Source organism: Podarcis erhardii, assembly GCF_964252035.2.
Source record: "Podarcis erhardii genome assembly, chromosome: 3".
NCBI classification, from domain to species: Eukaryota; Metazoa; Chordata; class Lepidosauria; order Squamata; family Lacertidae; genus Podarcis; species Podarcis erhardii.
This window is the reverse complement of record NC_138507.1, coordinates 79,611,010-79,623,478: the sequence shown is the minus strand read 5'-3', so window position 1 is coordinate 79,623,478 and position 12,469 is coordinate 79,611,010. Positions and strand designations below refer to the sequence as shown.

The window sequence follows — 12,469 nt, the reverse complement described above, 5'->3', positions numbered from 1 at the left end:
TGGTGTTTTGTTTTAATAACGTGAAATATAAATATATTAAATAAAATAAATGACATTTTAAACGCTTGTCAGATAGACAAAAAGTTAGTAAATTATTTCCCCATTTACTTAATAATAATAATAATAATAATAATAATAATAATAATAATATTTGAAATATTTTTAGGCTGCTTTTCTTGGCAAAAGCAAAACAAAAATACAAACAGCGCAAAGTTTAAAAAGTACAAACTTTAAAACTTAACAGCTACATAAAACTTCAAAAGTCAGTGCTGTTTAAGTGCAGTTTAGCTCTGTTGCGACAACTGACTCAGCTTCTTTGCTCTCTCTCTCTCTCTACATATATATGGAAATCTGTGGGTTTCCTACTAAATAAAAGTATGTAAAGTATAATTAGTCCACTTGCTTGTTTCTAGTTTGAAACCTCATAATTATCTGGTCTCTCCTGACCAAAAAGAAAAACAAAAACATATGGGATTTCCAGTGAGGTACAATTAAGCTGCTGACAGAGGAGGCGTGGGGAACCTTAAACATTTCCAAATAAAAACCTGAAAAGGGACTGTTATATTGGAGCAAATTTGTAATCTGCTGCTAGGAAAGGAAGGACCAAGAATCTCCCTTGCATATGGTCATGTGGAGGGATTCCCCTTAACAGAGAAATTTATAATCCACTGCAACATAACCCTGTGTGATCATTTTAACGAGGTGCCCCAATGTAGCATGTGCATTAACCATACAGGAGGAATCTAGAGTACACAGAACAGCTGCTGTGTGAGAGAGCACCTTCAAAGCAATCTACCATGCATGGAGGGAAATAGGAGAATCCTGCTTGTCCACTGGATGCCTTTAAATGAGCTAACCCAGTCTACTTGTGCAAAAAGGGGGCAGATCCGGATCAGCCAAATGTGCCTCCACTTGTTTGTGTCCAGATATTGCCCTCACTCCTGCATCCATCCATTCCTCAGTGTAGAAAGAAATGTTTACCTGCGCACCACACCTTGGGGCCATGCATTCCTTATTTAAATTCCCAAATAAATTATTATCACAAAGAAAACGATGTCATTTGCTTTCTCTTTCCACTGAACACTCACACACACACACACACACACACACACACACACACACACTGTGGGCGCAATCCTTTGATGCAGCCCATATGTGCTGGCTGCTTTTCAAAATTAAAACATCATCTGGCACTTAAGGAGAATCCATTTATTTTTATTCCGGTGAGCACGGAACTCCCTTGAGCGTTTTGAATGAGGTTTTGAGAATAAGGGACATGCCATTCTGCTTCCACCAAAATCAAAGGAAGCGGATTCTGCTTGCGATCTGGATAACATTTTGATTTTGAAAACCTATAAACACAACGGGGCTGTATCAGAGGACTGCAGCAGCATGAGAACATAAGAAGAGCCCTGAATGGCCAGGCCAAAGACTCATCCAGTCCAGTAGCCTGTTCTCACAAATGCCTACAGGAAACCCACAAACAGGGCATGGATACAAATGCCTAATAATAATAATAATAATAATAATAATAATAATAATATTTGTATGCCACCCATCTGACTGGGTTGCCCCAGCTGCTCTGGGCGGCTTTCCCCACTTGCGCGTCGAGGTCCCCAAGACACCCCCCCAAAGAAAAGCACAACTGACACTTAATTTTTGTTTAAGGTTTTTGGCATAATTTTGGCCACAACTTTAGTCAAATTACAGCAATGTGAGTGGTTGCTTAGGCATTGGTAGCACTAACTGACCCCGCACGGGGACAGCTCTAACATTCGCACCCCCCACGAAGTCAGCAAGGGTAAGTCACCTGGGGAGAGAGATGGGACTGGGAACCATGCTTCACCTCTCCCCAGAATGCTCCCAGGGGCTTGCGTGGCCCTAGCCCCTTGCCAGGGGGTTTCAGACAAAAGCATGGGGAGCCCCTGGGTTCCTTTAACGGAAAACCCTTGAAGCAGCAGCATTTTGGAGGGGCAGGCACAGCCGAATCCATACCCCTCCACCAACCAATTCCAAGACCAATGCCTAACCGCAAACCTTACAAGTTGTGACGATTTGCTACGCAGTAGGCAAAAACCAAGTGGCACACACTAATCAGCCAAATGGACAAAATTCCTACCAGGCCCCTGCCCCAAAGCAGACGACCCCATGACAGGCATAGCAAGGTCAAGCAAACAGCCTAAAATTAGGGAAGGGAGGGCGGGTGATCCAAAGTAAGCAGCGAAAAGAGGAAGTTCCTCACTGCGAGCATTGTATTTAACAAATAGGACTGTCAATCAACAAATGGCAACATCTAGATTTCCCCAGTAACAGCCCGCCCCTGCTTAAAGAATGGCCAAACCATTTGCCTAGTAACAGTGAGGTGTCTTGTCAGCCCCGCCCACAACCTGTGCTCTCCATGAGGGAGAACACACTTTGTGATTCCCAACTGGTATTCTGAGGAATATGGCCTTCATCACTGCAGTACTGAAAGGAAATGAGAAGGCAAACATTACCACTCTGATATTATTATTTCCCCTGGTACTTAAATCAGTGTTTTTGCTGGTGGTACATGCTGGTACACAGTACCAGCACCTTCTCCCCCACAAATCAGAGCTTCGTGCCTCCTTCCCAAAGCCCAGGAAGCTGAATGCAGAGCAACGGAAGGCAAATTTGTGTGCAGAAAAGAGGCAGGGAGGGTGATTTGGGGTGAACCCTTTCCCCCCCTTTTCTGTCCCAGATTCTGTTCATCTTGCAAAGGCATGAGATGCTCCTAACAGACTCAAGGGGGACATCTTAGTGCCCATTTGGGGGAGATCAGCAGGAGGACCACAAGGCTGGGATCAGCCTGCACAGAACGTCCTCAAAAGTATACTGTTATGTACTGAGTTGAATAAGATCCAAAATGCAGCAGTCTGATTGGTCCTAGAACAACAGGCTCCAGAATGCAGCAGTCTGATGGTCCACAGGAGCCACCCAATCCAGCTCCAGGTGGAAGTGAATCCCCGGCCTGATTGGCCTACAGGAGAATCCCGGAATTAGCCAATCACGTGGGGTCCATTGTGTAAATAATGTATATAATGCAGACATTCTGGGGGAACTTCCATTCCTCCTCACCACTATGAGCTGAATAAAGAGCATGAAATCCACTCTTGACTCTAAGTATATTTCAGATACCTTGTTGCTTCTACCCACAAGTGCCTTTTGGCAGGTGCCCGCCCAGCCTTTGTGCCAAATGGCGCCTTCCTTGGCTGGACTGCTCCGACAGCCAAGAAGGAGTCTTTTGCTCCTCTTGTGAAATCTCTCCACAGTTAAAACCCCACTCAAGGCGGCATACAGCGGGAAAAGATTTGTGCCGTGTTCATTTTAAGATCTGAGAAGAGGCCCTACATATGCAGCTGCTTAGAGGTTAGGCATCCACGATCTCGCTCCCTGCTTCACATGCCCATTTAACTACTGAAAGGGGCTGTGGTCTGGATAGCACATGGGCCAATATATTTTGAATGCTTTGACCCTATCTGAAGGTCACTTGGCACTTTTACGTTCACCGGTGTATATCCCAAATGGAGAACTGTGAAACAGATGGACTCTTTTATTCATTTAGAGGCCCTTAACCGTTTGGAGGAATTTGTGACATGAAAAGGATGTGCTCTGAAGGGATGCAGGAACTTGTATTTATTATGCTATCACAAGGAATTCATTATTTCTTGCACTTTCAATGAAGGTGGCTAAGGTGTGGTAAATGTGTTAGCTTTTCTATCTCCCTTTCAAGATATGGTGCTCCAACATAATTAATAACTCCACAGTGCCAATCCAGGCCACAGTCCATAGTTTTCATTGTTCAGGAGCGGGGCATTTTCTCTTGATTAAATGGCAGAAAGGAAAGTCAATAAAAATAATTAAAATTCTAAAAACTTCTCAATCATTTACTCTCATCATAATAGTGCACAGCTGTAGAAATCACTGATCATTACTTTTGACATCCACTATATTTTAGGTGGAATCTACACACACATAAAAACCGTTCTGAAAATACTCTTTAAAAAGTGTTTTTAAAAATTCATTGGATTTTCCATAAGGCTCACCATCGCCATCTAGTGTCACATTGTATACTGCACTTCAAACACACTTAAAACATTTTATTTGCAGCTGTATAGTGAAAAATAGCCCTGTTTGGATAAACCCTAACCTTTGAAACTGAAACATAGGATGGAGACACAATGCTCAGGAACCTCTGGTTGAATGGAAAGCATATTAAGCCTTTAGATCTTGATGTCTGGGGTTTTAGATAGCAAGAAATGATTGATTATTTTTTGTGTTCCAGCGGTTTACCTCTGCAAGCGAACAATGCAAAACAAAGCACGGCTTGAGCTAGCAGACTATGAAGCAGTAAGTACCTGGGGCCTTTCCTGGAACTGTCAGATAAATGAGACTCTGAAACTTGGTAGTGTGTGCAGGGAACAAGACAACACAGCACTGTTATTGTTATTGATTTTTTTACCTGCTCCTAAAAAATACAGGTTCAGGAACTGTAACCCACATACAGGTACTTCAGTGGTACTTTAGTGTTTTGAAAATCCTGCAGAGAACTGCAAAATCTGCAGCATTACATTAGAGATAGGAATGTGACAAAAACAGAGATGATTTAATTTGAGCTTCCACAGAGTTGTTGTAGTCTAGGTCTCTTAGAGGCTGCAAGTTCAGCAATATACAAGGCTTTCAGTTGTACATGCAGTAGATCCCCAGGCTGGTCTGTGTTGATCCTGAATCAAAAAGCTGCATCACAAGACAGAATTAGGTTCACTTAAAGTATTGTTTAAAGTGGAGGGTGAATTGGTTTATAAGTACATAGGTTGGAAAGCCGATGTACACGTTGGCTTAATGCCAACCTGTATATGAGCTGGGGGTGAAAAATGCACCTTACTTCAAACAATACATAATTGTGGTTTTTTTTGTATGTAAATATTCACTGCTCATATTTTTATAAAATTATATTCATCATATAATTATTATTTTTTAAGTATCCTCACTACAGACAGTATTTTTTTTTTTTTACTATTCTGCAAAGCAAAATACTAAAAGGACCCTTTCTTAGTAGAGTGGAACCTTGGTTTTCGAACGTAATCCATTCCGGAAGATCGTTCGACTTCCAAAACATTTGAAAACTGAAAATCAAAGGGCTGTCAGCAATTTCAATTGGGAAAAAGGAGAAATGCACCTCGGAATCCGTTCGAGTTCCAAAAAATGTTTAAAAATTGAAGCATTCAGTTCTGGGTTTTCAGTGTTCGGCTTCCGAAGCGTTCGGCAGCTGAGACATTTGAAAACCGAGGTTCCACTGTATTCTCCTGTGAGTGCAACTACACTTCAGGCTAGATTTTTAACACCATTTCATAGACAGATTCCTTTTCATTAGCCCCAATATGAAAGCTCACCGGAGGCTTGCAGCACAATCCTATGCATGTTTTACTCAGAAGTAAGCCCACCATGTTAAGTAGCGCTTACTTCCCAGTAATTGTGTGTAGGATTGCTGCTAACATGTACAGGCCCAATTCTACTTTCAGCTCCAGGAGAAGAGCCTGCTTGTAGCTACAGTGCTGCATGCTGAACATCTCAGGCTCACCTTCTGCACTACACTTTAAATTTTACAAGTTCCCCCAGAAGTTATGCCTGGATCTAAACATGTAAGGCTCATTTATCTACAATTTACTTCTGGAACAGGACAGAAGTGCTGAGTCTTTCTTGGAAATAGATCAGCATATGAATTTCAACATTTATTTATGTTACAACTTTTAGATGTAGGACTGACCTATGGGGAAAAGCCACCTAGAAACTTGTCTTGTGACGCAGCTATCCATTGTCAGCATGGAGGCTGCAGTGTACATTGAGAGCTTTCCCATCCAGTTCTGTGGAAGTGAAAGCTCTGGGCTGCAAAACAATGCCAGGGGAATGGAGAACATAAGAGTCTCTGGATTAAACAAAGGCCCTTGATATTGCATCTTACCCCATTAACAGGAAATCCTGTAAAATCAGAGGGGAATTAGGATGTTTTGGATGTGTACTTAAACAAGGACGAAAGCTGCTCAGATAAATTTATCTTAGGAACATTTTATGCTTCCCAAAGATCTCTCCCCAGGATCTTTCTCCTACAATCATTACAAGAGGCATCTAAAAAGAATTGCACACACCCATCACCGCCAGTATATCCAGTAGCTTGCGCACAACACGGCAGGAACTCACAGAGTGGATGAGTGACAATGTCTCAGCTAGAGCCGGCTGCCCTGTGGAACAGTCCGCCTGAAAATCCTATAGAAAGTCTTTAAAAGGCTACCCGAGGAACTTGCTAATATGTGGTATGTTTTCAGGAGAGCTTGGCCAGGTTACAGCGAGCATTTGCACGGAAATGGGAGTTTATTTTTATGCAAGCAGAAGCACAAGCAAAGTGAGTTCCACTGACGTTTTGTTGCTGGATTTGTCACCCACCATCTTAAGAGGTATTTCAATTTACATTCTTTGTGTTGCATATCTACCTCACCATCAACAGAGTGGACAAGAAAAGGGACAAGATAGAGAGGAAAATCCTCGATAGCCAAGAGAGAGCATTTTGGGATGTACACCGGCCAGTGGTATGTAAACAAATGGATCCTTGTAAGGTGGAGCATCAGCATCTGTCTAGGATTTGGAGGAATATTATTTCTTCCTTGTTTATTTGTTTTTTACTGACTTTGCTGGTTCAGACATTATACTTTTTGCTTAGCGAGCTGCTTGATCTACTCTCCCATACTCATTCTTATGCACAAACAGGGCATGTTATTGGTGAGCTGTGAGGTCTCACTTTCCAGCTGGTAAGAACTTCTGAGATCATTGGGGTGTAAAAATATGTCCATGAGATTATAGATGGTTCGTTAGGTCATGAATTACGATGTCCTGTTTTACTCTTTAAATTTCTTCACAATTGGGGTCAGCAAAAAAGATTGTAGCATCTGAAGCAGCCATGAATCTATCAGTTTCCAGTATAAAAATTACATTTTCACTTTTGTGGATATCTGATGTCACATTTAGGTGAGGAAAACAATATTTGTGGAAATTGCCTAGGCTGTTTTTTACACCCCTGTTCCTATCTTAAATTTAGACTATTTTCACACTGCCCTCTACCAAGGAACAATGGCCATTTACAGAGGGACGTTATATCTTCATGGATATAAAGTTAAATGACTATGCTTGTAAACATGTAACTTTTGGTAATTTTTCATTTTATAAAAATCTCCATGTCATTGAATATTTTTGTGAGAAGAATTTGTTTGGGGTGTATTAAGAGAAGTACATGAAGCAGGAAGCTGCCGCAGATGGTGAGTGGAGTTTATGAGAGCATCAGAACAGAGCAGTGTTTTCTGAGCTTGGCAAAGAGCCCAAAGGGTGGGAAATTAGACCAAAGAAATACCCTGCAGAAGTGACACTGGTAGAAATTTGTTATCTCTAACCTGCCTCACAGGATAAATAAAACAATTGTGATTCATTAGGAGTGCTTGAAGGTGCTATCTTAGTGAACAATAATGAGCCCCATGCTTTTAAGCGCATGCAGGGAAATCAAATCTGTATGACATGGAGGAAAGGTATAATGGCCTTGATCTTTAATGATGCTGGACATGGCAAGAACTGGAATCATTTCATGAGAATTTGCGTCAGGTATAAGATGCACATCAACAATACGGTGTGGAGATTCATGATTTAAGGGTCAGACAGTTTGCCTGTGCCCATTTTGGCAAGTTCAAAACCTTGTGTATGTGGAAGCTGTGCTCCTGAGATGCCCCCTTTGCTCACAGACAGCAACCAGGCCCCAGCCAGGGTCTGCTTATTGTTTTACACAGGTCATGCAGTAAAGAAAATCCATGAAAGGGTAGATCAGAAGGGTTTAAAAGCTGTTATTGCTTGTTCAGTTAAACCACACTTCTGTATAATGTCCCTACAAACAAGCACATGATCTTCAGGAATCATCTCAGCTAGCATGCACAGCACACGTTTTAGCACATTATCTCCCAAAATGTCTCAAATCCATTTTAAGAACGGCAGTACAAATTTAGCTTGTTTCTAGAACATATATAAAGGGTACATTCATGTTAGTGAATAGAAATTTGATATAAAAATCAAAAAGAAGGCTCCAGAAGAAAAGGAGGTATGCCTTGTTTGAGGTATGCCTTTGACTGGGTGAACATGAAATAGAAGTCAATATAGGTTTAGAGATTTTACAGGCCATTTTATGACATTTTTCAATTCTAACAGGTTTTTAATTTTATTAGCAATAATGAAACATCAAGTCAGTTTATCCACAGCATCTGTTTCCCACAATTTGTATTCATATTGCAAGACTGGCAAGCCCAATTAGAATGAGTGAGATGGCAGCAGTCCAGGAAGATGTGCTAATCCCAATAAAATTTGTCCCCATAAAAGTAAATTACAATGCAGTTAAATAGCTAAAACCATGCACTAACCCTTATTTTCCAAAACACTATACTCTCTTAACATGGCTGCTTTCTGTGATGGCAAACAGAGTGAATCACAGAATGTCAGGTATCTTGATTTCTGCATAACCTGGGTAAATGTCAGTTATATGTCAGTTATATGTTGTTGGTTTCAACAACAAAGGAAAGGTGGGCTATAAGTCAAACAAACAAACAAACAAACAAACAAACAAACAAACAAACAAACAAGCAAGCAAACACTGCTTCAAGAAACAAGATTATTGGGTTGTTCTTGTTTTTATTAGGTATTTTATTATTGTGATTTTATCTTGTGAACTGCCCTGAGACCTATGGGTATAGGGCGGTATAATAACAAACAAACAAACAAACAAACAAACAAACAAACACAATTTATTGAAGGAGATTGACAAAGTCAAATAGACATGGGTCAACCATTAATTGACCATTTTGTTCTGATGATGGAAGAATTATTGGATTATGTTATATTGGGAGTTCAAATGCTTTTAAGAAAGAAGGGATGACTTCAAAGCAGAACAGGCTGCTTTCATGTCATGTCATGTCAGCTTTCTCACATTGATCAAGTTCGCTCTATTTAACTTCCCATGCAAGTTTTACCAAAAAAAGGCCAGTGTTACCAAGAAGAAGTGTGGGGGCGGGCGGGGGAGGACTGTCTTCTGAAGTTCTTGGAAGACAGAGAGTGTCCAAAGTTCCTTTGAGGACACTTCCTAATCTAGCTAAGCAGTCCCTTCATCAGGATGGTGAAAAAGCATGAGTGCCTATGTTCTCTCACCGCATTTAACCATAAAGTCTGACAGAGCTAAAAAGTGTGGATGATCTGTATGGTCCCGCCTCCCCAACCCATAGTCTTGAGAGAATATTGTTTGAATCATCTGTAGATATGGCTGCATTGCATGTTACATCTGAGGTGAGAGGATCCCAATCTTGGATAGCTTAGCGGTAAAGCACATCTTTTACATATAAAGGGTTCCAGATTAAATCATTGTCTCTCTGGATTAGCCTTTAGCCAACCTGAAGTCTTTGGACTACTGTTCCCATCTGCACCAGCCAACCCAGCCATACTGGCTTGGTTTGAAGGGAGTTGTATGCCTAAACAGCTGGAGGGCACCAGGTTGGTGAAGGCTGCCGTAGATTGAAGAACCTTGGGTAGTCAGGCAGGGAAAGATCAGGGAAGGCAGTGATATATACCAAGGCCCATTATTAACAAAACTAGCATGGTGTGCTTAAAGAAGAAATGCAGAAGGAAGACCGTCTGGTTTTAATTGCCCCTTAACACTTAACTATTATAGTAAATGAGGCACTAGCTTAAAATAAGAAAGTGCCCAGGGTATTTAATCGTCCCACAATGTATCTCAATTAGTATGAGAGATTTTCCCGTGAAAGATCAGCAATTGCAACTAGAAGATTATTTATTATTATTATTATTATTATTATTATTATTATTAATGGTTAGAGATTGAGCCAAGAATGATTGGCTGGTGTGTGTGTGTTTTCACAATTTGATTATAGTGTTTAATAAATCTTAACTTATTGTCCTACAGTGTAAGTGATTTTTTCAAAAAATTGATGTACCAGATTTCTAGAATCTAGTCAGCCCAAGCGACAGCAGTGGTTAATTTGGACTGGGGCAGTGAGCTGATGAATGAAGCCAACCTTCCTTAACTCAAAGCCAAATTAATTAGCTATATATGAAGCCATCACATTTACATATTGATTTTGTTTTGTTTTTTTTTTAGCCTGGATGTGTAAATACTACTGAAGTGGATATTAAAAAGTCTTCTAGAATGAAAAATCCTCACAAAACAAGAAAGGTATGTCCTAGTCTCTGGTTACCATTTTTTCCTTTCCTTATAATGAAAAAACTCATTTTAATATTTCTGGGCATATATAGTGCCAAGAAGCTATTTCTAAAATGAAAGTAACTCTAAAGTCTTAGGATTCTTATGGCATGATTCTTTCCCCCTGGATTTCTGTTATGGCATGAAAAGTATGGTTTTGCCCATCCCCATGAGATGTAATAAATATCTGCTAGGTGTAGATAATAGTTTAGCCAACTGAACCCCATTAACTGTAATATAGAGCAAATACGGTAATTGCCGTAGATGTTCAAAGTGGTAAACATATACTGTCCTACTCTCATCAAGAACAGCTGTAGTGGTGTGCTTTTGAGCATGTTATTTGACCTGTGACAACTCCCTGTCCTGCTGACCAAGGATAAAGGTAAAGGTACCCCTGACCATTAGGTCGAGTTGTGACCGACTCTGGGGTTGTGCGCTCATCTCACTCTATAGGCCGAGGGAACCGGCGTTTGTCCGCAGACAGTTTTTCCAGGTCATGTGGACAGCATGACTAAGCCGCTTCTGGCAAACCAGAGCAGCACACAGAAACGCCGTTTACCTTCCCGCCGGAGCGGTACCTATTTATCTACTTGCACTTTGACGTGCTTTCAAACTGCTAGGTTGGCAGGAGCAGGGACTGAGCAATGGAGCTCACCCCGTCGCAGGGATTCGAACCGCTGACCTCTGTGGTTTAACCCACAGCGCCACCCGCGTCCCCCTTCTGACCAAGGATAGGGTAATATTTATTCTGCAGTGGTGGACTCCACTGGCGAAAACCTTATATCCTGGTATAAGAAAGTGTGGGAGATTGCCTTATTAGAGTGGCCAGAGGAAAAAGCAAAACAAACAATTTTTGCAATTCAGTATAGGTTATTAAATATGTTACTGATGATTCACACAATTTAAATCTGCAACCAACATTTAAAAGAATTTGATTCATTCATTCATTCATTATGTCACACCTTCCTCTCTCCTCTCCCTCCTCAAAATTCTACATTTTCTACAGTATAAATATGCTCTCCATTGGTATCCATTAGTTTATCTATCTTTAATAATCTTATTTATTTTCTTTGTCAATGTGTGTGTGTGTGTGTGTAAAATATACTATATTTTGTACATGCAAAATTAATTTTAAAAGTTATTTACAAAACAAAAGAAAGGAGAGATCCTGGTTCTGTTCCTGACATCTCCCGGAAGGACTGGGAAAGACTTTCTGAAACTCTGGAGAGTCACAGTGTAGACAGTTATGAGCTGGAGAAACCAATGGTCTAACTTTATAAGGCAGCTTCCTATTGTATGTGATAAAGTCCCCCTTAGCACTTAGCAGAATAATACAGAAGATCAAGCTATATCATCGTGAGAGAACTCAGCAGAGAGTCGGTTGGTCATCTGCATAACCTCATTATCCTACCATGTCAGAAGTTCATGCATGGCGTGGCAATTAAAAATATTGAAATGGGTCCTTGTAAAATGAATGTACTAAATGTTTCGTATACATCTGTGCATAATTAGTACATCTATGCCTACCAAAGCAGCACCAACATACCAATTTCTCTCTTTCTGTGTTTACATATAGTCTGTTTACGGATTACAGAATGACATTCGAAGTCACAGCCCTACACACACACCAGCGCCAGAAACTAAACCACCCACAGAAGAGGAATTGCAACAAGAGGTTTGCTGCGCCCTTATTTTCAACGAGGTCTCTTTAAATTCACCAGAGGTGGACCACATGTTGCTTTTCATCACAGTATATGGGGATTCAGTTCTGACATGAATCAGAGCTAAGGTGAACAGATCCAGAGGGCAATGCAGGACAGGGGCCTGCATGCAGTGAGGGGGGTCATTGGAAGGGGACACGTATGGGAGCAAGAGGGAAGTAAGTCATTGAGAATGACATTGTATCACATCAAACCCCAATGTACGGTATTTTCCTGCTTAGTATTAAAAGGGTGTTTCCCTAAAATACATAACAATCATTATTATTTGCAAAGAACACTATCAATTGTTTATAGGAATCTGCTGCCTATCACTTACATAAGAATCTGTGGAATTTATAGAAGCTGTGAATCCTTGTGTGTGCAAACTTAAGCTTGAACATTCATAAACTGGAAGCGAGGCATCTTTGCATGCCCAGTTGCAAGGAGAGTCCTGATG

At 40.8% G+C, this 12,469-nt stretch overlaps 1 protein-coding gene across 5 annotated transcripts in view; it reads left to right on the top strand.

The window, feature by feature from the left end:
• The window catches only part of RGS7 (regulator of G protein signaling 7), a 140,397-nt gene that overhangs the window by 114,646 nt on the left and 13,282 nt on the right, over nucleotides 1–12,469 (top strand). For all 5 annotated transcript variants that reach the window (XM_081856375.1, XM_081856378.1, XM_081856377.1 and 2 more), the window contains exons 7-11: nucleotides 4,304–4,368; nucleotides 6,342–6,418; nucleotides 6,521–6,602; nucleotides 10,211–10,285; nucleotides 11,889–11,987. In XM_081856375.1, coding sequence (XP_081712501.1) covers nucleotides 4,304–4,368; nucleotides 6,342–6,418; nucleotides 6,521–6,602; nucleotides 10,211–10,285; nucleotides 11,889–11,987 — 398 coding nt within the window. The remainder of the gene's footprint in view (nucleotides 1–4,303; nucleotides 4,369–6,341; nucleotides 6,419–6,520; nucleotides 6,603–10,210; nucleotides 10,286–11,888; nucleotides 11,988–12,469) is intronic.